This window comes from Ambystoma mexicanum, chromosome 11, assembly GCF_040938575.1.
Source record: "Ambystoma mexicanum isolate Mex_15411 chromosome 11, UKY_AmexF1_1, whole genome shotgun sequence".
Taxonomy (NCBI): domain Eukaryota; kingdom Metazoa; phylum Chordata; class Amphibia; order Caudata; family Ambystomatidae; genus Ambystoma; species Ambystoma mexicanum.
This window is the reverse complement of record NC_090934.1, coordinates 1,349,924,095-1,349,951,230: the sequence shown is the minus strand read 5'-3', so window position 1 is coordinate 1,349,951,230 and position 27,136 is coordinate 1,349,924,095. Positions and strand designations below refer to the sequence as shown.

At 47.1% G+C, this 27,136-nt stretch overlaps 1 protein-coding gene across 1 annotated transcript in view; it reads left to right on the top strand.

The window, feature by feature from the left end:
- The window catches only part of RFX7 (regulatory factor X7), a 445,260-nt gene that overhangs the window by 395,631 nt on the left and 22,493 nt on the right, over positions 1-27,136 (top strand). The window contains exon 8 of the mRNA XM_069624888.1: positions 17,950-18,245. Coding sequence (XP_069480989.1) covers positions 17,950-18,245 — 296 coding nt within the window. The remainder of the gene's footprint in view (positions 1-17,949; positions 18,246-27,136) is intronic.

Sequence of the window (27,136 nt, the reverse complement as noted above, 5' to 3'; positions counted from 1 at the left end):
GCATTTCCTCACATTTGCACTCCCACGAAAATCAAGCACTTTCCTCAAATATTCTAGGAAAGGAGTTAGAATAGTAATTAATACCCGTCCTAGAATATGTGGGTAAAGGCTTTTATGGTGTAGGGGAAATAAATCACCTACCCAGCGACTATTTCCCAGTGCACATTGTCACATAAAACTGGCGTATTGACTTAACAAGGGAGCAGAAATGTGGAAGGTAACTCCTGCTGATTTTTCAAAAAATGTAAATCTGAATATTCCACTCCTTGTGCATGTTCTGTAACAAAATCTCCTCGGTAAAACCAATTCATACTTAACTATTCAACTTGCAACTGTTATTTGTCAGATATTTGATATAACTGATGAGTGGCTAAAATGAGTGGTTTTGCTCATCTGACAAATTGCCTGAAAGGGCCTCTAGTATTTTTGACTGCCTGGTCTGAAAGAGAACTTTAAGGTAAACCTATATCTTTTTATTCCATGAGTTACAAATAAGTCTGTTTTAAAGGTAAAACGTGTCTTCAATCTCTTACAAAATACCCCCATAAGGAACGGGAATTACTTTTTATCTCCCATGGCTGACACTCGGAAGACATAATTCATGTTTATATTAAATTATAAGTGGAAGGCCTGACTTTCCCTATCACTAAAGGGAATTACCCTGCCTATCAAAAAAAAAAAAAACAGAAGGTGCTTGTCTTCCCTATCTGGCCCTGCCACTAATGTTAAGTAACGAGAATGATTTGTCTTCGCCCGGTCTCCCCTCCAAATCATTCAGTAGTCTTGAATGATGCCACCTCTGATTGGAACAGATAGTCTCTGCGATTAACTCTTGTACTCTGGTAGGTCTTCCAGAGCCATTTTCTTTCTCCTGCTTTCTGTGGCCCACTTTTCCAAATGTCTCTTAAAATAACCTTTCTTGCTACTCAGATTTGTAACCTCTTTCCAAGCCTTCTCCTCGGGAAAACATGATCGGGGTTTTCCTCTGCCCCATTCTATGCTTCTATTATCATCTGTTCTCAGACTTTGGGTGGTTTTCATTACTGGTTATCCCCAAGCTGTATTGATGCAGTCCCTCTCTTCTGGACTTTTCACCTCTGGTTTGAGTATCTTTCCACCTATTGCTCACACTACAACTGTCTGTGCTCAGCTCCTCTCTTATGGGCGTTTTGTTTCTTTGAGATTGTTCGGTATTTCTCAACTCGTTTTGACTACTAGGACAAGGTTCTTCTGATGGATAACGACATCACGCAAGCCTCCCACTTCTCCCCGTCCCCTAGGGACCTCTTACTTGGTAGATGCCAGTGTTTGGGTTTGGCTCTTGCTTAGGAAGGCGCTCTCTTTGCTGATCGGGTCTGCGTCAGACTCCTGCTTCATACCATTGCTGCTGGTGTGAAGCAACCCTCGCTTCCTGTACAGGCGGTATCAGTGTTCCAGCTCGTGTTCATGCCACCAACGGGTTGCTTGCTCATCTCTCGGTAGAGGCCAAACTCTTCTTGTTTCTGCCTGCGCCGGTTCTCCAGCATCTTGCCTTCTCTCTCTCTCTCTCTCTCTCGCTCGCTCTCTCGCTCGCTCTCTCTCTTGCTTTCTCTCACTCTCTCTTGCTCCCTCTCTCTCGCTCTCTCTCAAAGTCGCGGCCTCTGTTTGCCTCCACCCAGCGTAATGATGTCAACGGGCTTCCCCTGCATATCTGTCTTCTCCTCTTCTCTCTTCCTCCTTGGAACAGTTATATATGCGTTTCGCATTAAAGAGACATTTTCTGGTGCCATTAATTTCCGTTTTGCAATGCCTTCAGCCAAGGATGAGGCTTATCAGGTAGTTTGCAATTACATTCATTGGTGTAGGGAATTCCTCACAGCAACGGGAGTCCTTGTCCCCAAAGGGGGAGTCTCTCCCAGTGAGGTCCCAATCCCTCGACTCAAGAGATTTTGCAGAGCGGGCTCGCCTCCCCAGCATCACAGGAGAAGGCTCTCTTGTGGAGAAGGGGTGAATGAATATCTGCAATACCTCACTGTTAAGCAGAAACCTGTGCAGTTCCCTCTGGGACCACTGCAAAAGATTTAAGACTACAGGTGTTGGCAGTAAACCCACTTGGTAGCAGTCTGTGGCAACAAACGCTTTTTTCGTGGCCAACGCCAACAGCAGAGTCAGCAGCAACAGTACCCTGCCACCAGTTACCAGGCCAATAGTGGGCAGTACAGCCAAAGAGGCCAGCGCAGGGGCAAAGGGAGAGGTCGGGGGTCCACCCCCAGAGGCTCCCAAGCCCCCTACAACACCAAGTGACGCGAAGATTCGCGTCCCCTCCCATGCAACACCGGTCGGGGGCCGGATAACATCCTTTCTTCCAGCATGGGAGAGAATAACGTCAGACCGCTGGGTACTTTCCACCGTAGCCCACGGATACTGCATCGAATTCAACAGTTCCCCAACATACAGACCCCCGAGGGGACGACGCATGACACCGGAACACCTTGCTATCCTTCTCCAAGAAGTACAACAGCTGCTGGAAAAAGGAGCCATAGAGGTCGTGCCTCTATCTCAGGTAACGGAAGGTATTTATTCAGTGTACTTCCTTGTACCCAAAAAGGATCTAACCATGCGCCCTGTATTAGATCTGCGCCCAGCGAACAAGTTTATCAAACCCCAGAAGTTTCGTATGGTGACCTTACAGGAAGTGATCCCACTGCTAAATCAGGGAGATTACATGACGCATACTTTCATATTTTAATGTTGCCAGCGCACAGAAAATACCTCAGGTTCATGATAGAGGGCAAACACTACCAGTTCAGGGTGCTACCCTTCGGCATAGCATCTGCACCAAGGGTATTCACGAAAGTACTGGCAGTGGCAGCGGCCCACCTACGCAGGTTGTCCATCCCAGTTTACCCTTACCTCGACGACTGGCTCATAACAGGGGATTCTTACGAAACATGCTTCTCCAATACCCAAAAGACGGTAGACCTTTTATTCCAGTTGGGCTTCTCCATCAACGAAAAGAAGTCCAGCTTAGACCCCAGCCAAGTCAAACAATTCCTAGGGGCTCTAATTCAAACAAAGGACGGCCTCGTCTTCCCCTCCAACGAGAGGGTCCAAAACATGCTGTTTCAGATCCCCCAATATGTGGCAGGTCGAGAGGTGACGGTGCGCAAAGCAATGCGCTTGTTAGGAATGATGGCGTCATGTATTTATTTGGTACCTCACGCGCGCCTGCGCATGCGCCCTATGCAAGAGTGGCTCAACAGCCAGTGGTGTCAGGCCAGCGGATTATGGGACGATCCAGTGGTGGTCTCGCAGGCCTTGGTTCTCTCGCTACGATGGTGGACAAAGGAATACCTGGAAAAAGGGAAACCCTTTGCCACACCCGCGGCGGAAGCCACTCTAACCACGGACGCATCCCTAACAGGATGGGGGGCTCACCTATCCCATCAGACTGCTCACGGAGTGTGGACTCCGAACGTAGCATCCAAACACATAAATCTACTGGAGCTACTAGCTGTGTTCAAGGCGCTAAAAGCCTTCCAGGAACACCTACAAGGCAAAACTGTGTTGGTCCTTACAGACAGCACCACAGCCATGTACTACATCAACAAGCAGGGGGGCACCCACTCTCCAGGGCTGTCCAAACTGGCCCAGAATATATGGAAGTGGGCTCTCAAACAAAACATGTTCCTACTGTCAGAACATGTACCAGGGGAACTCAATCTGCTGGCAGACAAACTCAGCAGAGATTTCCCCCTGCCCGAAGAATACGAATGGCGACTGCACGAAGACATCGTCTTCGACGTCTTCACACAATGGGGATTCCCAGAAATAGACCTATTCGCAACCCTGGAGAACTCACAATGCCTAAGATACGCCTCCAGGTACCCTCAGAACCAATCCAAGGGGAACGGTCTGTCGATGCAATGGTCAGGGAAATTTGTTTACGCTTTTCCCCCGACTCCCCTTCTCAACAAGGTGGTGCACAAGATGCACCAGGAACAAGTAACCATGATACTGGTGGCCCCAATGTGGGCCTGACAGCCATGGTTCGCTCACCTGATGGAGATGTCTCTATCCCCCCCAGTGAAACTCCCCTGCCCGCACAACATGCTGTCACAAGACAAGGGCAGGACTCTGCATCCATGCCCCCAGAACATGAACTTAGCAGCTTGGCTCCTGAGATCATAGAATTCGGACATCTACTACTCCCGCAGAAATGTATGGACATTCTCAGGGAAGCCAGAAAACCTAATACTCGCCACTGCTACTCTAGCAAGTGGAGGAGATTTGTCATCTGGTGCAGAGGGAAAGGCATCAACCCAATTGACTGCTCTCCCACACATATTGTTCTATACATGACCCACTTATTGGATTCAGGTCTAGTGTTCAATTCCATTAAAGTCCATCTAGCGGCACTTTCTGCATACACCACTTCCCAGCTCAAAGTGTCGTGGTGGAAGATCCTTGTTATAAAGGCCTTCATGGAGGGAATAAAGAGAATACACCCCCCGATAGCTGACCCAGCTCCCGGATGGGACCTTAACGTGGTACTTACCAGACTCATGGGCTCACCTTTCGAACCCATGCACAAAGCATCTCTTAAAGACCTCACTCTTAAGACTGCTTTTTTAATAGCTATCACCTCCATCAGGAGGGTAAGTGAACTACAGGCTCTTTCTGTTCTAGACCCCTTCGTTACAGTTCACAGAGATAAGGTGGTTCTACGCACACACCCAAGGTTTGCTCCGAAGTTCATATCGAAATTCCACGTAAACCAATCTATAGAACTGCCAACGTTCTTTCAAAATCCTTCCAACTTGGGAGAAAAAACTCTGCACACACTAGATGTGCGCAGAGCGGTCATGTTCTACATAGAAAGAACCAGACCACTGAGGAAGACTAATCAGTTCTTCGTCTCGGTGGAAGCAGGAAGAGAAGGGGATGCAGTTTCAAAGTCCACTATTTCTAGATGGATTGTTCAATGCATCACTCTCTGCTATACTCTTGCTAAGAGAGAACTGCCCTTTAAGCCTAGAGCACACTCTACTCGAGGCACGGGGGCATCCATAGCATTCATTGCAAACGTTCCTCTTGAGTCCATCTGCAAAGCGGCTACCTGGAGTTCTGTGCACACCTTTACAAAACACTACTGTCTAGATGCACACTCGAGATCTGACTCCCAGGTGGGTCAGGCAGTATTAAGACATCTTTTCTCTACTGTTCCTTCTCATAACCCACCGCCAACTCCGGGTACTGCTCGCTAGTCTATGCACAGCATGTGATTCTAAGCAGATTAACAAGCATCAGAAGACAATGCATTACTTACCGTAAAAGCATTTCTGATGATTGTATCTGCTTAGATTCACATGCGCCCACCCTTCCTCCCCGCTCGGATGGAAGGAACATAGACTTCCTTTTATATCTCTCTTTTCTGTACTCACTCACGTCTAGAAGGCTCCCTCAGGGCAGAAAAATACAAACAGAGGGACCTCGACGCGTGAGGATTGTGGGTACAACACACGTCACTATAGGGATAGTATTTCAGACACGCCTTGTCGACGTCCCTTTTCGACTACGAAAAACAAAATGCAATACTCCGCAGTGACCACTGGATGTCGGACCTATGCACAGCATGTGAATCTAAGCAGATACAATCATCAGAAATGCTTTTACGGTAAGTAATGCATTGTCATACTTATTTATTTTAAAGGCACACTCATAAATTACACTAGCACAGAAAAAGGTAAGTAAGTCAAAACACAGTCACTATTACTTATATGAACATCCCTAGTCATTTGTTGGACAAGTCTAAGTTAACACCACTTATTTCCAAACAGAGGTGAGCGCTTAACGTCAGATGGCACTCCAACAAGTTATTAGAAAAGGGAGGGAAAAAGCAGAAGTAATGAAAGCAGCAAGGTAAAACACTTTTCACATAAGGTTAGAAAAGGCAGTCAATTGTGGAACAAGGAGAATTGGTTCGTGGCCCGCTTTAGAGAGAGCCAGACGAAAATATGCCCAAGATCACACAATGTCACAAGTCTTTGCAGGTGAGTAGAAAAGGTTTTACTGAATTTAGAAAAAGTTTAGTTAGGGTGTCCCAGGCTTACCCAGGTTCGAGAGCCGAGGGCTAAATCTACCCCGTACAATCGGTGGCAAGGGAAGCCGGGCGGAACACAGTACCTTTAAAAGTGGAAAGGATCCTCCAGCGGTGGTAGTTGTTCCTGGTAGTGGGCGCAAGTCGTGGCGTCGTCCAGAGGAAGAGGTGATCTCGCCGTGGAGGAAAGCTGAAGGTCGTTGCACTACCAGGGATGAGACCAGCCGTGGAGTTTTCCGGTCGCAAAGGATTTTACCCCTCTTTCGCGGTTGAGGTAAAAAGTGGTATCCCGGTTGCCGGGGTGCTTGGCTCAGGCAAGGCGGCCACGAGATGCTTCGGGACGGCGAAAAGAAGGCAGCAACTGGTTGTCCCCACCAGTTAAGGGAAGGAGACTCTCCGGCGGGAGATCTCCTCTGTCGTCGGAAAAAGTGGTGAGACGGTTCCGCAGGGCTCCACCGGTGGTGTCGTCTTGGCAGGTCGGCTCGGCTTCTCCCTCTTCGGCTTCTTAGGTCCTGTGGCGACTTCTGAAGAAGCAGTCCCAAAAACCCTGCTTTTATGCAGCAAACCCCCATTCATACAGCCTAGCTGTCACTCAAACATGCTAAGTGGTGAGCGGGGTGGCTCACCACTTGGGCCAATCACACCAGAGTGCGACATGAGTTGGCAAGGCAACTCAGTCCAGGGTGCCTAAACCCCCTCCCACACCCCCTGTGGTACCCAGACAGAATGGCACCACTGTGGAGGGCTTCTGTGCAGAAGCCCGCCAAAAGTGGAACAAAGGCTCGACTCGGGTTCAGGGTTACTGAAGTGAACCTAGACGCCATTTTGGCGGCGAGTTCTGGCAAAAAATCCCAACCGGTGAATTTATATTAAATAAATAAACCGGCAGTATCTTTAACATTGCACCAAAAAGTGGTGCATTAAAAACAATGGGAAATCCCATTGGGAAATATTCCGGTGGAATATTTCCGTGGTATCCACTGCCACCAGCCAGAACTCGGCGAGGGGGGACGGGACAGTACCCCCTCGACAACAGACCCAGGGGCAATCTAATTGCCCCTACCAGTACTTCCACAGTAAGATGGTTTGTACTGGTTAAGTTCCTAAGTTAAGACTAGTAAAGTCAATGGTGACTTTACAGACCCAGGGAGACAATAGTCAGTCCCAGGGTGTGGAGTCTATGTTTGGGGGTCTCTATGACACCCCTGTGTTACTGCACTGAGGGTGCTGTGTAACACACATTCAAAAACCAATGATAGCCTATGGGGAAAAATACCCCCTAGCCCATAAGCACATAGCAAGTCACAGAAACACTCTCAAGTCATGTCCAAGAGTGAGGGTAAAAGAGTCTCACTCTTGGCAGGAGAAAAAATAAACCCCAAAAAATCCAGCAAAGCTGCTGGGGGACTCACTAGGTTAGGAAATTCAGCCTAAACCGAGAATTCTCCCTAACACTCACTCCCTAAAAAGTAATTTGTCCCACTGCAAAATCTTACGTGGAGCCCGGTGGTACCTTAAATATTCCATTATCTGTGTATCCATTAACTTCTCTGTGACTTAGGTGAATGACAACAAAAACAATGTGTTTGCTTTGTTACAAGTGGGCTGCTTTCCACATTTTAAGCAGATAGCCAATTTGTCATTTATTCTTGTTTTAATGTCACAACAATGAAGACAGTCTTACCCTAATTTCTAGTGCGTTAAGCATTCTTGATATCTGTGGCATCGTACCCACGAAGGAAAAGGACTTGATGCCTGGCAGCCATTGTAGTAAATGGGCCAGAAGACGGAGCCCAGCTAAGAATCTGCATGCCCATTACCTGTTAGTGCCACCTTTTTCTATATTTTCATTTTATTTTCAGAAATTACACATGCACTAACGGTGTGATATACCCTAAAAGAAGTACACAAACTATTTTTAACATTTTCCTATTTTAAAATTAATTCGTTAACATCTCACCCCAAAATCAGTCCAGGCACAATACATAGTCTGTTAAAAAAAGAGCACTCTGTATCCACATAATTCTACTGTTCCTCTACCCACTAAGAGAAAAGCAGAGGTGGAATGTTGCAGCAACTGCACACAATTGCCACCAGACAAGAGTGGTAGGATTATATGCAAACAGTTAGTAGCCAGTTCCTCATGCCTGTCACATAGCTGGGCTCCTAAACCCAGGACTGCAGAACATGTCTTTGAGGCTGCCCCAATCTGACTAGTGTACGCACAGCAATCTGTGCAAGCAGGGGGTATGCCCTGGAGACCCCTGATTGCCTTGAGCTTCATAGCCTGTAGCCCACAGCCTGCAGCAGTCCTTCAATCCCATAATTCGATATGCTTTAGTGTAGAATGCGCCCGCTCAATTCTGCCAAATTGTGAAGTTCAGTGCCTGGGGTCAAGGCCTTACTGCCGCTGCTAACTGTAAAATGGCAGCTTAGCAAACTTGCAAATTGCTCCACATTCCACTCCACTGCACCATACTGTGGAGTGAAAAGTCAACGGGAGCATCCGCTGGGTTGGTGGACATGTGCTCTGGTGATAGGTAGAGTGCAGACCATGGCTTACTGCCTTTCCTTCTTTTGTGTTCCTTTCGCCCTGTAGTGCCGGCAGAGTTTGGGGGTCTCTGTCATAGGCTGATATAGCTGTAGAGGCCCACAGTTCTAAGCTGACCTAAGTCTTGTAATTTGTTTTACCCAATCTGACTTTGTTAATTACAGTCTTGGCCTGGGGAGTAAGTTCACTAGGTATCCTTGTCATCTTAGACAGTGTACAGTGTAGGGGAGTCATGGTATCACCACAAGTATGGCACTGACACAATGGATACAATTTGCAAAACCTGAAGTTTTTGGGGCTGGAGAAACTCCTATTTCTCCAGCATTGGATCTTTCATAGATTCACATGCTTGAATATTCCCCGTCAGAGTGGGAATCCTCGATAAAATAAATAATAAAAATGAATATATTCAAACTTTCCCTTGGGAAAGAAAAAGGAAAGAAAGCTACACCCACAGGGCCCTATGGGGCTTGTGTAGCCTTTCACTTGCAGAGTCCCTACAGCCACAGCCAAGCCGACATCCTCATTGACGAAGTCATCACTGTCGTCGAGGGACCCTTTGACGAAGCATTTGTCCACAAAGGAGTCATCGAGTAAGCACTCTTCAACGAAAACATCCTCGTCAATGAAGCACTCGTCAACGGCTAAGTCGTCCACGTAGAGTCTGTCAATGAAACTTTCATCTACAGGTAGGTCATCAGCAGAAAGCCCATCCACGGTAAGCTTGTTAATACACACATGCATGCAGTCTACCAGGCTTCCACTGTCGTCAACGGAAGAACCATCAGGTCAGCCTAAGAAAAATCGCCCTCACTGGCAACCTACAATGGAGGATGCTGCAGACCCTTTCGACCCAGCAGTTTTACAATCAATGCGCAGGATTATGGGGGAATTCACAAGGACACAAAGGGCGAGACACTGGACCCAGTTGGTCTCAGCAGACAGACTACTACAAAGCACATCACCTGTGCACTACGATCAGAGCAGATACCCTAGGGACCACTTGCCTCATTGCTCACCACCGCCTTGTCAGTCCACTGCAAGGGACATCCACCAGGGGCGCAAACGCCATCAGGGGCACCCAGATCGCAGTGGAGTAGACACTCTCCACCCCCCATCCCCTGAGATCTTCACCACAAAGAGCAAGACCAGCTCCCTCAATATTGGGACATGAATCTCCTGTTCACTTCGAAGAGGAAGAGGGGGAACCTGATGACCCATTCAAGGAGTTCTCCGACAGGCAGGAAGACGAGCCTGAGGAGGGTGGGCTGCCACAGGACTTGCCTGACACAGACCAAGACAACTGGGAGTCAGTGACTATTGAAAAACAAAGGAAACAGGACTCACCAGGGGGTTCATCACCTCCAGGCGATGTGGTATCTTTTCATACAAGTATGGCAAAATCAGCGGAAATGTTTAAGATTCACGTCGTTACTGAAGAAAAAGCATTGGTTCTCTATGAACACAGGGACAAGAGGCGCCACACCAGCACTACAATCCCTATTTTGGAAACCATCTCAGATGCAGGTGTAAAGATCCTTGCTAGATCGCTCTCGACCCCAACACTACTAGGTAGACCAGAGAAAAAGTACAAGGCCCCAGACCTTGCCCTTTTATGTCTCAGAGGCCACCCAAAACTGGACTCTCATTACCGTAGCAGCAAGAAAAAGACTGCAAAACTCAGCTTCCCCCCCTCATTGCTCCACTGGATAAAGGACATAAACTAGATGCCATTGGACGCAAGATCTCAACAGCGGCATTGCTTACAGTTAGGGCAAGCAATGCCATGGCCATGATGGCTAGGTTTTGCAGAGAGCTATGACTCTGTATGTCTAAACGGACAAAGCATCACTCAGAAGAATTCCAACAGGAGGCCATCATTGCAGACGGTGACGCAGTCTCGGACCACATGATAGACACCTCAGTAGACAGCGCTCACTGTGGTTTCAGGCAGGTGACGCACAGACCAGTACTTGGGCGCCAAGCCTGGATGAAGGCCACCAGTTTCAGACCAGAGTTACAAGCCCAGATCTTGGACATGCCCTTCGATGGTCAAGACTTATTCAGCAAAAAGATTGATGATCACTTAAAGGGAATCAAGGCCGACAGACACAGCTAGAGCAATTAGCTCTTTAAAGAACAAAGATAAGGACCAACGTTCCTTTCGTTTCTTTCGAGGCAACAGTGCCAAATACAAATCTTATGGAAAATCTTTCCAGGGTCAGACATCTTCCTCAAATCCCTACCAGTCGGGGGGCAGGTACCAACAAGGTCACAACATGTATCAAAATCTGCATGACTAGAGAGGCCAGGACAAGGCAGGAGCCAGGCCAAAAAGAATTGACCCTTACCCAACGCTCCTCCTGCATCTAACCCCTGTAGGAGGACGTGTTTCAAGGCACCTCGACAAGTGTAACAACATAATGTCGGACAAATGGTTGCTTCAAGTGATAAAAAGGGGACACGCCATAGAATTTGTACAGAAACCACCACCCCACCCACCACTAAAGAAAAACAGGATGCGGCTGTAACAGTTAAATGTAGAAGTCACTAAACACGAACGGCCACCATAGAGATAGTACCCCCCTCCTTAAAAGGGAAAGGATTTCTACTCCCATTTCTTCCTAGTGCGAAAGAAAAACGGACAGTGGTGCCCGATCATAGATCTGCGGGCCCTCAACAAATTTGTTAACCGACTAAAGTTCAAAATGACTCCCCTACAATTGGTTCTCCCTTGGCTCAGAAATGACTATTTCCTCGCCACTCTAGACTTGGTGGACACATATTTTCACATTCCCTTCGATCCAACACATAGAAAATACCTCTGGTTCACAGTCAGCAACCAACACTTCCAGTTCAGGGTTTTGCCTTTCGGACTAGGATCTGCACCAAGAGTGTTCACGAAATGTTTAGCCCCGGTAGCTGCCCATCTCAGAAGCTCAGGAATCCAGGTCTTCCCTTACCTGGACGATTGGTTAGTGAAGGGATCCTCCCTGAACACAGCGACCGCAGCAGTGGAAACAACATCACTTCTGCAGTACCTAGGGTTCTCAATCAACAAGGACAAGTCCTTGCCTCTACCTGCGCAAACAGAGATTTTTCTAGGTTAAGACCTCAACAATCGAGTCCCCAGAGTACGCCCCTCAGCAGACAAGGTGACAGCAATGCAAAATCTCATTGTATGGTTCAGAGACAGGACAAACTCTGTCAGGCAATATATGTCCCTTTTGGGCATGATGTCATCCTGTATCTTCCTCATTCCAAACTGCAGGCTAAAGATGCAACCGCTTCAAGAGGAACTGGACAACCAATGGGCACAACACAGCGGGTCATGGGAAGACATTGTTCATCTCACTACACGTTTTCACAAAGCACCCCAATCTTCTACAAGGTCTCCCTTTTAAATCCCTTACTTCCACCTTGCTACTGAGGACGGACGCTTCACTCTCGGGACGGGGAGCTCATCTAGACAACCTCCAGGCCATCAGTATATTGTCATAAACAGAATGTCGCTTACACATAAATGTGCTGGAACTCAGAGCCATTCGGTGGGCTCTAAAGTCCTTACTTCCAGGTTTGACAGGCCAGATGGTGACAGTGCAGATGGACAACACCACGTCGATGCACTACACAAACAAACAAGGGGGCACCAAGTCCAACATTCTCTCGCAGTAAGCACAACTGCTCTGGAATTGGGCACTTCATCAACAAATTCACATGAGAGCAGAGCACCTTCCCGTCAAGGACAACATTTTAGCAGACAAGCTCAGACTGCATTTCCTATAATCACACGAGTGGGAGATCAACAACGAAGATCTGATCTCAACAGAATTTTCCACATGTCGGGGAAGCCCAGCATAGATCTGCTCGCAACTTACGAGAAGACCAAATGCGATCAGTTTGCTTCCAGGTATCCGGAAAGACACTCCCTGGGAGATACATTCTCCGTACCATGGAAGGAAAAATTCCTTTACAGGTTTCCACCAACACCCTTGATCTCGTGGGTACTGCGCAGAATGATCGAGCAGCCCGACACCATGATGCTAATAGCCCCGATGTGGGCACACCAGATTTGGTACCCGACACTCATTCAACTAGCGGTCAAGAAGCCTGCCTATCTCCAACCCCACTCGCACCTCTTATCTCAGCAAAGGGCAAGCTACTTCACCACATCCCAGCCAGTCTATCCCTCAGGGGCTGGCTCCTCAGCAGCAAAAGTTTCACAATCTCACGCTAGATCCAGAGTGCTGGGATATACTGCTGGCTACAAGAGCCCCGTCTACTAGACAAACATATTCCAAAAAGTGGAAACGGTTCAGAACATGGTGTCCACAGGCTAACACAGACACCCTCCTGGCATCTGCAGAGCAAATACTACCTTACCTCTTACACGTAGCTAAACAGGGTCTAGCAATATCTTCCATTAAAGTCCCTCTCTCGGCTGTGGCCGCTTACATAACCAAGCCTCATCGTTCCCTAGTGTCTCATCCAGCGGTTAAGACTTTTCTCAGAGGACTCACACGCTGTTTTCCCAGACAAAGGAAAATTGCTCGTCCATGGAGTCTTAACACAGTACTAGCCGCATTAATGAGAGCACCTTATGAACCCATACACAGATGTGATTTAAAATTGTTACCACGGAAGACTGCTTTCCTTGTAGCCATCACATCAGCCCGGCGATGCATCAGGGAGTTGCAGGCTTTATCTGCTGAACCTCCTTTTCACAGAGATAAGGTCATTTTAAAGCCTCACTCTACATTTATTCCTAAGATTGTGTTTGAAGCCATTCTGCCGGAAAGGATCGTTCTACCTACATTCTTCGGCAACCACAAGACCACTGCCGAAAGTACACTACATTCTCTGGATGTGGCAAGCACACTTACGTTCTAACAGACCAGGGAATTCAGAACTGCTAAAAGACTCGCCAACGCATTTGCGGGACAAACCAAGGGCAAAAGCATATCCAAAGATAGCCTGGCACGTTGGGTATCCAGTTGCATCGCGCACTTTCATGAGCTCAGAAGCAACCCATTGCCAACCACGCCCACAGCGCACACAACAAGAGCTAGGGCGACTTCAACAGCTTTTCAAGCAGGAGTGGCCTTAAAGGACATCTGCAGGCCAGCCACATGGTGCACTCTCCACACTTTTGCCCGGCACTACTGCTTGGAAGAAGACAGCAAGAATGAATCTGCGGTGGGACAAGCAGTGCTCCAACATTTATTTGCTTAACGTAGGAGCAGCCTCTTGTTCCTTTTGTTGATTGACTGTTCCCACTGTCCCATAACATGTGTTACTGGTAGCCTCATTTCGCATGCTATAAGTATTACTACACAATAAATATATATATTCTGAGGCTTGTGGAATCTGCTTAGATCACATGCTATGCATAGGCCAACATCTAGTAGAAGCTGCAGAGTATTACAGTTGTTGTTTTCGAACCCCGAAAAGGGACGGCGTCAGGGCGTGCCAGGAATACTATCCCTATTGTGACATCCACTGTACCCATGGTCCTTCACATGTCAAGATCCCTCATATTGTTTTTTTCTGCCATCATCGACGGACGCTTAATCGGGGAGTTCCTATATCGACTAACAACATTGATTGAAAAGTTACTCTTTCTATCCTTTTAATCGCCGACTTTCAACAACATCTTCGGTGTCGCTGAAAAAGGACAAACGATGGACAAAGACCTTGCTTTGATGCACCACTTCGGCCTTGAAAGGCAGCACTGTGCCTCGGCCCAGACACTCGGAAGAGTGGGGGGTGGAAATTACTTAGGACTCTAAGAGAATGCATATTGCCCTTTACCCTCTCTATTTTTGACCTTGCTGCCCTTCCTTTAAATTATGGAAAACACACCATTTAAATTCTGCCCAAGTTGCAATCAAATGTTTCTGTGGAAAAGACGAGCACCGGGTGTGCAATATGTGCCTTGCACGGGGATCACGATAGGGCCATTGTCGAGCTTGTCAGCTCTTCAAACCGAAAACACTGAAGGACCGAAAGACAAAGTGTTAGGCCCAGTGCGCAGGCCGAGGCCACCTTGGACCTGGAGGGTGCATCCAGCGACGGCAGCATTGCTGTCTTTTCGGACGGCAAAGGCAACGGGGAACCGATAGATTCCCATGTGCTAGCCCCCAACGGCGCTGTTACGGGGACGACACCCGGCGGCAGTAGCACACACAGTGCAGCTCACACCAAGCACATACCCTGTGGCCGAAAGTCGACAATGCTATCTTCAACACGGGCAGACACTGCTCCAAGGAGGAGGTCCACAAGTTCCCTGTCCTCTGGGCACTCTAGATCGCCACATGACAGCCCCTAAAGTCGCGCGAAAGATGACGTGGACGATGTGCCTAATATAACGTCCAAAAGCCGAGCATCGGAGGACGCAGCTTCACTTCCGCCGACATTTGAGTTCATACTACACCGTTGAAATCGGCAAAAATCACCAGTTACTCGAAATGATTGCAACTGGGCCAAAAACATGTCCCATAGACGCTCCTCAAAGGGAGAACGTCGAAAAAGCCTTCCTCCCAAAGCCAATCTTCTAAAACTCACCATTCCCACAAGGAGAAGGATAGTACACCTAACAAGGAGAAAGGGATTACTTCTCTAGGGGAGGGTACCTTAATAGCTGCTATGACAGATAAGCAGCCTACTCCAGAGATACCACAGACTTCCCTGCCACAGACTCCTCTACTTCCAAATCCTTTAAATATAGCAAGTTTCTCTCCATGGTCCTGTGAAGACATTGATAGAATAATGCGTAGAATGTCTTTCATGGCCAATTTCTTTGACAGAAACCCACAGGCATTACACAGCCTACAGAATATGCCACCCACTGCTGGCGCATCCACATCTCAACCCGCAACAAAGAGGCCACTCCCTGACACCCTCTTAATTACTCCTCAGCAAGACTCTGTCCAATATGATCTGTATGATCCCAATTCAGAGACTGAGCACCAGAATACCCCGGGCGGGTGGGGGGTTGGTGAGGGAGGTTCAATATTATGAAGATGAGGAGGTCTTTGCGTCATGGCCTCCCCCGATCATCTTGATCCACCAGTGGCTGATTCACCTGTAGACAATCAACCCCAGTTTAATGATATGCTCTTAAAAGCAGCAGAACACTTTCAGATCCAAACCTAAGAGACCCAATTGGATAAAGACTTTGTGGAGGACATATTGGGGCATAAAAAAGCTGCGACCCAGTTTATACCCCTCCTACAATCTATACAAAGAAGAATACAACCATCACTAGAGACGCCAAGTCAAACAAGGGCCGTGAACCCACGTATTGAAAAGATGTTCGGCCCTGCGCCTACAGATCCACTTTACAGAAGGGGTCAACTTAAGCCAGTCTCGTTAGTAGTGACCACTACACGAAAAAGGGCAGGAACACCGCTAGCATCTTCTGAAGCACCCGCAGATAAAGAAAGCAAAAAACTTTACACTCTAGGGAGAAAGGTGGCCACCTCAACGTCTTTTCAGACAAGGATCGCAAACACCACATTATTGGCGAGTTACAACTGCCATAAGTGGGATGAGGTTGCAACACTAATGGCATCAGCGTCTGAACCCCTCAAGTCACAACTATCCCTCGCAGAAGCCGAGAGAAAGGCAGTATCAAGTTGCATACTAAAAACAACTTGGATGCCGCAGATAACGCCGGCAGATTCATCGCCGACGGGACAATATTAAAACGCCATGCATGGCTTCGCCAGTTGCGATTCAAACTGGATACAAAGGCAACACTCCCAAACATGCCCATAGGGCCAAATGTCCTGTTTGGGAAAGCTGTTGAGGATGCTTTAAAATCGGCCAAAGAAAAGTATGACACTCTTAAATCTTTGGGACAACTAACTAATAAGCCACCAGGCCAAAGCGGCGGAAGCACTTTTCACGCTTTCGAGGTCAAAATTCACAAAGAGGTTCCAGTTACGGACAAAGCCAGGGCTCATCCTGGGGAAACGATCAGAGTCAGGCATCGCAAGTTTTCCAAAGAGGCCAGTGTTCCTCCACTGGTGTTCCAGAAGTGGAGCAACACCCCCTAAACAATGACCACCCGCTTCAGGTCCCCTCCCATGCCTCTCCAATAGGAGGGTGAATAACAAATTTCACCGACGCATTGGGAGGGAATCACCATGCACAAGTGGGTGCTATCAACTGTAGCGATTATTCCGTGGAACTACTTCAGCGACCCTCAAACCATCCCCCGCGTCAGACACCAACCACGAAGGAGGAGCAACGCATCCTCCTGGGGGTGGTCGCACCGTTGCTGCTCAAGGACGCCATCGAAATCGTCCCATCGAACCAGGTCAGCAAGGATATCTATTCAACCTACTTCCTTGTGCCAAAGGAAGATCGAACTATGCGCCCAGTATTAGACCTACGCCCTGCAAAGACCTATGACAAGCAACAAAAATTCTGCATGACAACGCTACAGGAAATAATCCCACTGCTAAAGCGGGGGGACTATATGACAACATTGGATATGAAAGATGCCTATTTTAATATTTCAATGTTCCCAGCGCTCAGAAGATTCTTGCGTTTCAAGATGGCAAACCAGCACTGCCATTTCAAAGTGCTACCCTTCGGCATAGCATCCGCTCCAAGGGTATTCACCAAGGTATGGCGGTGGTAGCAGCGCACCTTTTCAGGGAGGCAATCCCTGTGTACCCCTACCTAGACAACTGGCTGATTACCCCTACCTAGACAACTGGCTGATTACAGGGGAGTATCCCCTAATTTGCAGGAAAAATACTCAAAGAACCATAAACCTTCTCTTCCAGTTGGGCTTTTCTACAAACGAGAAAAAAGTCAAGCTTAATAAACAAGACCAAACTGTTCCTAGGAGCTGTCTTAAACACAGAAGAGCTAGTCTTTCCATGGATCTCCAGAAGATAGCTACCGTGTCCCCATCCACAAGACTGTGCGCCTGCAATCTACACTTTAACATGGCTCCTGATCGTGCTCGCACAATGTAGAGAAGGTATGAAGGGCTAGTATATTTGTCAAAGAGTCCAGAAATGCAGCATGTATACTGTTATATTAGCGACATGGAAAAGCTGCTAAAAGGTCATGTTATACTGCTGCCATCCCGATTCCCATCCTCCAAGTTAGATTCTTAAATTATAATTGCACAGGTGTGATGGAGTGTGTGGGAGTGGTGCCAGAGAGGTCACAGACTTTAAACTGTTTTAACAGACTTTGAAACCAATTATGTTATTAAAACACTGGGTTTAACAGATACTTATTGGAATTTCTGTGTATTTCAAATATCAAATGTTAACTGGACTACTCTGATTTTCAGGAATCAAAGGTATTTCTCCGGCATCTGCGTTCATACCCACAGCTGAAAGCAATTCTTTTCATCCCCAAATGAAGACATTGGCTTCACCCATTGATGCCAAACAGCAGCTACAGCGCAAAATCCAAAAGAAACAACAGGAGCAGAAACTTCAGTCCCCATTACCAGCAGAGGGTATTGCAAAGAAATCGGAAGGGTCTGCAAGCAATGGCCTGCCGAGCATTTCTAATGGAAGTCCTGCAATCCTATCTCCCCAGCCTATTGGAATCGTAGTGGCAGCAGTCTCTAGTCCTATTCCGGTAATTTTCTTGTGTCCTATTTTTTCATTCAAAATATGCTTTGCATAATGCTTGTTTGCGGGTAACATAAACATGTAAAACCTCTACAAGCTTCTAACTTAAAAAATAGCAATTGTTTGACAGTTTTAGCTATTGGGTTTAACAAAATGCTTGTCGAGAGCAGAGAAACGCTAACCAATACATGAAAATACAAAGAAAAAAGAACATAATTTGTGGAAAATGTTCATGTACAGTGGATGCTGTAAAGGGTCCAGTGTGTTTACAGCGCTTTACACACCAGTGATCTGTGTGCCCCTTACATCTATTCTATAACTCTGTGCTGCAAATATGGTTGCCTATTTGCTTTGTGTCTCTGCTCCATCTCCATAACCCAGTTCCATTGAATGCCTGTGCTCTTTGTGCCCCATGGAGATGTCACTTAAGGTCATAATTGCCTTTGTGCCCCATGTGTTGTGCTCCCATTTCTGGCCTTCCTTTTGTCCACACCTCTCCCCCTACTGCCACCCCTATTATTAGCTGTATATTGGGTGCCAAAACACAGAAAAGTTGAGTCCAAGACCTAAAGTAATTCTGAGTCGCCCCGTATGCCGATGGTGTGAAGAACAAGCAGGTAAAGGGAGAACAAATGAATGGGATTGCTATGGTATACGCTTTAATAGTTTTTTTTAAAAACTCAAACCATACATTGATGGCTAGTTTGATTGCTTGTAACTCAAGGCCGTCTTTAAGTTTGTATTTTTGACTCATCTCTAGAATAATTACAGCTCCTGATTATATTAATAATGAGAAAGCTTAAAGAAGCTGTATTTACACTCACTATAATATATATATCATTATTTATATGATGTCTGTTTTCATTCTACTGCCAAATATGTCATTTTAATTCTCTGTTATATCATTTTTATTGAATTTACAGGGTGATTATTTGTATTGATTTTAAATTGAACAATACTATACACCTGTTTCAGTGTTGACATAGCCTAAAAGACTACAGGCTGGACAAGAAACTCAACATCAGAACAGTATTTGCCTCCATTAGCTGTTTCAGAATGCCTTCTCTCTCCTCCCCAGGACATGTTGAAATGGTCGGCCTCAGGACAATTCGACAGTTACGCTGCCTCACTTTAGCAGTGCAAATTAGCTTCTCAATTGCTCTGCTCAAGTACTTTAGAATAGGACCGACACATCACCTTGCATCAAACGTGTAGCATCTGTAGCCGGCTGAGTCAAATGGAACATTTGGGCTTTGTGTGTGGGTGTGTGTCTGCGTGTGTGTTTGTCTGTCTGTTATTTGGGGGGTGGGGATGTCCAGGGTGATAAGAAGGGACAAGAGGGTATTTTAACCTCTATCTGCTTCACCTCTGAACCATATACAGCAGACTCCTTCTGTCTCTCTGGAAGCCCATCAAAGAAAAGGGATATTTGGAATTTTGAATACGTGACCTAAAATACATGTCTCCTTGCTGCCAGGAAATGTTTTGTAGTGGTGGTTGGCCAGTTTTGGTGAAAAGGAATGTGTGATAACACAGGTTTTGAATGTAATCTCGCCTGTGTTTTGAAGGGTTTTTGCAGGATTTCATAGCTCATCTTCTGCCAAAACCACCATTCACCCTGCTACTGACAAAGGGACAATGTCTAGGTGTCATCTCTGTATTTAACTCATTCTCATTGTGGTGGGTTGTAATGCTAAATTGCCTTTTGCTTTTGAAGGGGTTCCAAGTTTATAAACTCCCCAGATTTTCGTTTCATTTGCCCATAGCTGTGTTTTTGGGACAAGGTGACAAGGTGACGTGTGTTTCTACACCCATTCACAGGAAGGATAGCTCGGGGGCAACGCATTTGTCTTGGAAGCAAGACAACACAGCGCAACACATGTTTGAATCCAGATCCCGCGCTTAGAAACCAGTCGTTGGTATTAAGCATGTTATAAATGAACATTTTTAATGATGGCATTCGCTCTATTCTGTCTCAGGCAATGTCGTTGGAAACGGATGGTTTATATGCAGATTATTCCCTGAAAAGCCTGGCAACCCCTAAGAGGGGCCTAGTCTCAACAACCCAGAAATCCTTAAAATGGTTGCTGGTGAGGGTGTGGTCGCTTGGTCAGATGTGCCCTGAAAGAGCTCTGTGATGTTCTCTTCCCCACAGACAGGTGTATGTCTTTACTTAACCAGCATTCACATTTATTTCTCCATACCTTTACTTCTCCTTTCTTTCACTTCCCTAACATCCACAGCGTCCATTACACGGGGAGACCTCCTGCACCCCCACCCCCTTTTTTTTTTACCCCATATTCACTGCCTCTGCCACATATTGACCCCAACCCAAACCTTTAGTAAACCTTAACCACATGCATTGACTGTGAAGTTACTGATGAAGTAAAGGCATAGAGAAGTAAATGATGGGGTAGTTTTCTAGGAAAGGTAAAAGGGGGGGATACCCCCACAGACAGGCCTACCCTCACGCAGTCAAGATCCTCGATGAACAGGTATTTCAATCATCTTGTCCACCTTGTGAATCACGTCCTGCATCAACTTTCTCCTGTTGGCACTCATGGCTCTGACCACAGTCTTTTTCGAGGCAGCTGGCTCTTGTGAATCCTCCGGGCGGGGTGTTGTCCTGTCCTAAATATGGTGAGATCCCAGAAACAGGCTAAGGCAACAGAAATTAAGTTCTTTCTCGACCAGTCGTAAAGAATCACTGTGCTCCAAAGAGAGCCTGCGGTTACAGATCCCTCAACAGGTAATCCGCAAACTGAAAATCCTTCTGTAACCATGGATATATTGGTTCAAACCATTGCCTCCTTTAAAAGAGACTTCAAAGAATCAAATCAAAGCCAGCCTCTGAGATCTGAGCTTACAAATGCAGTCATGGATAATAGCAGGGAGATACCAGCGTTGTATCTGTTCAAGAAAAGCTCTCTGAACTAACGGATGATCTGGGAAACCTTTGTGAAATTTTGAAGCAATGCAGTTTAAGCTGGAAGATCTTGATAATAGAGCAAGACATGAGGATATAAGAATTCTGGTAATAACAGAGTGGTTGAGGCATTCAATATCACGGGTACATGCAGTTTTTATTTAGTCACATTTTGAAAGAAGGAATGCCTAAATAACTTAATATCGATAGAGCTAATAGAATTGGACCACTGAGATGTGAAAAAACGAGCCCTTCATTAGGCATTGTGGTTCGGCACGTGAATCGCTTACAGTTGCTGGTAGGTCCAAAAACATTGAGTTCTGAGACAATACAATACAATTATACCAAGATCTATCCTCATCGACACTTGTAAAGAAGACACTTAACCAGTAACCCAGGAACTCATCAAAAGACATATTGGGTATAAATGGACTGATTGAACGGTAATACTCTTGGCTAGAACACTTTCTGATCACTGAGAAACACCTTATAAAGGTCCAAAGGAACAGGGAGAATCAGCATCACTATGGCAAACTAAAAAGAAGAGGAAAGTAGTTTGAACGTAGGTAGGATGGACCTCACACACAATGGGCCTCATTACGACTCTGGCGGTAGCCGTGCCGGTAAAATGGCACGTCTGCCGCCAGGGTTGTTTTTTTCCGGTGCCTGGCAATGGGGAATTACCGGGGCATTACAGCCCCGGCGGTCTCGGTAATTCCCCATAGCCAGGTGCCAGGAAAACGTACTCCCCATTCCCATTGCGTGCCATAGGACTCAATGGGAATGGGGAGGACGGATGCACCAGCACTGTGTGCAACAGTGCCGGTGCGTCCGTCGAGGTCTGCGAGCAGGTGCCTTTCCGCCCGCCAGGTCAGACCTGGTGGGCGGAAAGGCACCTACTTGCAGAACTCAAGAGCATTCCGGTCTGGTAACAGTGCCGGTAGCTTACTGGCACAGTTGTTACCAGTCCGGCATACTCATAAGAGGCCCAATGACTGGATATATGTGTACCTGGTGATCCTGTGTCAATAAGAGATATGAAAGAACATGGGAATTCGGGCATACCGTCCCATGGTAATGGTGGAGGGAGGAGATGGCTCTGGGATGGAGGAGAGAGGGAGGATGCTGATGTTTATTGGTACTCCATTCTTTTTTTTTAAACAAAAAAATGTGAGGATGCGAGTTATTTTGTTATGAATACTATAAATGTTAACTACACTATGGCCCTCATTACAGTTTTGCCGTTTCCGCCACCCGATATCCCAGTGTTACTGGGATATTACAGGCAGCGGAGACACCGGTAAGTTCCCATCGGACTCCATGGATGGGATTGCCAGAATCACCGGCACCAGTAGTACCGGTGCCGGTGATGCTGGTATTTATTTGTCGGTAGGGGCCTGAACTCCCAGCAGGTCAGGCCTGCCGATCGTTCACTGTCCCCACCAGCAAACTTGTGTTTCCCCTGTCTATAAAAAATGCCAGTGCTGGAATTCCCGCCTTTTTTTCCAGACCAGGGAACTCATAATGAGCCCCTTTATGAGGTAGCGACATAGAATTGGCTCACGGTTCTTTTGAAAACATGGTTATCCTTGCAGGGGGAGAGGCTCCTTTAATGAATGGGTAATTTTCGGAAGTTCAAGCGGGCTGGTCTCTGATTTTCAGGGGCCTAAATTCTCCAAACAAAAGAACCCAAGTTTGGAGGAAGGTGCTTAAGGAGGGAGTGCATATGATAGTATTTTAGGTAACATACCTATTAGCACGAGGTCAACATAGAGTTAAGCATAGGGACTTTCCATTGCAATTTCACTGTTCTAATGCTAATGAAAAGCAGAGGGTGCTCTACCTTTCATAAAAGATTCACATTAAAAGTGGCAAAGCAGAAGAAAGATATATTTTGGTTAAAGTTCAGTCAACTTGGTAAAATATACCTTTGCATCTACTTATGTGCCCACTGCAACCATAACTAGTTGATTCTATCTTTTCTCCATGTGCTCGATACATTTAGAGTAGGAGGCATGCTATAGTCATCAGTGCGATGAATTTAGTTATAGAACCTGATTTATGGCACGGAACAGCTTCAGTTTTCCTAAAGGAGACTGTACAACTTGGTAGATAGTTGGAGACCTATTCATACGCTTGAAGTGCATTACACACAGTTCTCTCATGTGCATCTGGCAAAGTCGAGAATTAATCACTTCTGATGCTTGTTAATCTGCTTAGAATCACATGCTGTCCATATAGTCTGACATCTAGTGGTAACTGTGGAGTATTGCATCTTGTCTTTTGACGATCGAAAGTGGACGTCGACATGTGCGTGCCTGTAACACTATCCCTAACGTGATGTGTAGTGTACCCAAAATCCGTCGCACGACAAGGTCCCTCAGATTGTTTTTTTCCACCCAGCTAGCTGGTCGCCTTATGCGAAGCTACTACTTATTGCAAAATTGTTAGATGTCCCAACCTCTGGTTGTTTATATATTATTCTTCCCCTCTTTGACGATTACTTCCTAAACTGCTGCCGAAGACAGCAAAGAACAGACTTCAACGACTGGTGCTCCGGTCAGCACTGCCGACCGCGTAGCTGGGCCTTTTGGCCAGCCTATACAGTAGGGAGAGTGGGGTCTGGGGGTTTCTATTCTTTTCAAGAATGTCTTTCCTTCTCCCTTCTCTTTGCCCTTTTGTTTTTGCCGTCGCTTTCACACACCTGAGCTATGGACAGGACACCATTTAAATTTTGCCCTTCCTGTAAGGGAAAATACCCCTGGAAAGACGGTGCAATAAGTGTCTTCCCCTCAATCATGACGAGGCGTCCTGTAAGTACTGCCAACTCCTGCGTCGTAAGACGATGGAGCGTCAAGTGAAGTAGTGGGCGACCTATGCCCTGTCGCAGGCCAAGGGTAGCTCCCCTGCCACCAAAAGTGATAAGGAGCTAAGAAACGGCCATAGCTCCGATCCGGCTGCCACTGACCTCACATCGGAGCACTTGCGCTCCACGATATCCGTCCCTGGCCCCACCAGGCTTGACGATAGTCCTGCTATGGGGAAGGTACACACAGGCGACAAGGACGCACACAATACCCATAGGACCAAACACACAACCCCCAGTATTGCCGCGCCAGATCAGTTGAAGCGGACCAAGGCGCCAATGGGTACGTCGAGTTCCTCAATGGCAACCGCCGATTCGCGTGACCGGCAGCCCTCCCTGCAACCGCGTCAACGGCATGCGTCTGGGCAGTCTACGAGTAAAGGTGCCAAAAACTTGCAAGGCCGTCGAGACGCCTCCTAAGAGTGCGCCAATGCTTAAAGCTCTGGTTGCATCCAAACTAAAGCACAACCATCTAAACAGCCTAAACCCCTCCCGGTAACGCCGAAAATTAGCAAGAGTCTCGCTAAGATCATTTCAGCGGACAGTAAACAAAGGGACAGGTCTAAAGATACGTTGAAAGACACATCTAAACGGCCACAAGAGAGGGAGGGTTATTCTGAAAGTCCCCAGACCTTATCTAGGACCCTCCTTGACAAATCTCAGCGTCCTAGGCTGGACAATCCACAGAAGGAGCCTTTTCCCGACCTCTTCATCCCTCTGGCTCATCTCCATGGACCAGAGAAACATTTGAAGTGTGTATGGACAGGTTGACTAAATTTGTGGACTTCTCTGAGAGGTTCACCCCTAAAAGGCCTAGTGAAGATGCCCTTTATCCTGCAGTGATCAAATTTCAGAAGACATCTTGCCTTCTTCATGAGGAGGTCTTTGATCTTACAGATCAAGAAGAGTCTCTTGACCGTTATTTGCAGGAGGATGATCCATTTGTGGATACCACTGATCAGACCCAGGATTGGTGGGATGACCAGCAGGTGGATGACCCGCCCTGGCTGTCTCCTACCCATACCCTGATGCCATATGTATGCCCCTCCCCTGCATCAGGCATCCCCTGTAGATGACCAGATGACATTTAATTCCATCCTGAAAAAGGCACCAGAACACTTCCAGATAGCCACGCAAGAGGCAGTCTTAGATTCAGATTTCGTGGAGGACATATTAAAGGAGAAGCCTGCTGCCAGCTAGGCTTTCCCTTTACTTAATTCTATCAAGAGGCGCATTGCTCCTTCCTTATTAACACCCTCTCAAACCAGGGTTATGAACCCTCGGTGAAAACACTTTTTCGCCAGTCACCTTCTGACCCCCTCTATATTAGGGGTCATGCCACCCCGTATTCTCTTGTGGTTACAACAAGGACGAGGGCAGGGGTCCCCTTGTCCACAGAGGAGGCACCGCCTTACAAAGAAAGTAAAAAATGGTATGCTCTTGGAAAGAGAATCACTACTCCGGCAGCATATTCTACCCGCATAGCCAACAACACCACGCTGTTTGCCAGCTATTCGGATGTCCAATGGAACCTGTTGCAGGAGGGCCTACAGGAGGTCCCTGAACCAGTGCGTTCTCATCTGCTTACAACTGTATCAGAGGGTAAGCAAGTAAAACCACAACATCCTCAAGAACACCTTAGATGCTGCTGAGACGGCAGGGAGAACTTTGGCCCAGGGTACCCTTTTGAAACACCACGCCTGTCTGAAAAACTCAGGATTCAAACCAGAGACACAGGCGTCGTTAATCAACAAACCGGGTTGAAGACTCAAACCTATTTGGCAAGGCCGTTGATGAGGCACTGGAAACGGCCAAGAAGGAACACAAGACTTTAAAAACTTTGAATCAAATCACTCAACGACCCTTTCAACAGAGAGGGGGATGTTCTTGCCGCTCCTTTCGTGGGCAATCCTATTCTCGTTCCCCACACAACCAATGTGGCTCAGGCAACAATTGGTCCTCAGGACAGGGGTCTGCCTCCGCAAACCCATATCGACCCAGAGGACAAAGCCGTGGGAAAGTAAGGGGTTGCAACGCCACCCCCAGAGGCTCTCCGGCCTGCAGTCAGAAATGAGACTGAAATCTGGGTCCCCTCCCATGCCTCCCTGGTCGGGGGACGTATAACATCATTCCTGCATGCATGGGAGGGGATTACCACAGACCAGTGGGTGCTCAAGACCGTCACCCACGATTATTGCATCGAGTTCAGCCGGCCACCTCGATACAGACCTCCAAGATCCAGGCGCCTAACACCGGAACACCTGAAGATCCTGCTGCAAGAGGTCGAGATCCTGCAGGAAATGGGCGCAATCGAAGTCGTCTCCTTCCTACAGGTAAACAAGGGTATTTATTCAGTGTACTTACTTGTACCCAAAAAGGATCTCACCATGCACTATGTGCTAGACTTGCGCCCAGCGAAGACATTTTTCAAACCACAAAAGTTTCGTATGGTAACAATGCAAGAAGTAATTCCTCTACTAACGCAGGGGTATTACATGGCAATATTGGACATGAAAGATGCATACTTTCATATTTCAATGTTGTCAGCACACAGGAAATACCTAAGATTCATGTTAAAGGACACACATTATGAGTTCAAGGTCTTTCCCTTCGGTATTGCCTCAGCCCCAAGGGTATTTACAAAGGTACTGGCAGTTGCCACAGCACACCTGCGCAGGCAATCCATCCCAGTATATCCTTACCTCAACGACTGCCTCATTACAGGGGACTCCTACGGAACATGCCTGTCAAACACTCAAAGGACTATAGACCTCTTATTCAGTCTGGGATTCTACATAAACGAGATGAAATTCAGCCTAGACCCCAGTCAATTTAAGCAGTTTCTGGGGGCTCTAATTCAGACAAGACGGCCTCATCTTCCCCTCCGACGAGAGGGTTCAAAACATGCTGGTTCAGATCCCTCAGTATATAGCCAGTTGAGAGGTGATGGTACGCAAGGCCATGCGACTGTTAGGGATGATGGCATCCTTCATTTACCTGGTCCTTCACACATGTTTCCGCATGCGCCCCATGCAAGAGTGGTTCAGCAGCCAGTGGTGTCAGGCCAGCGGACAATGGGATGATCTAGTGGTTGTCTAAGCAGCCC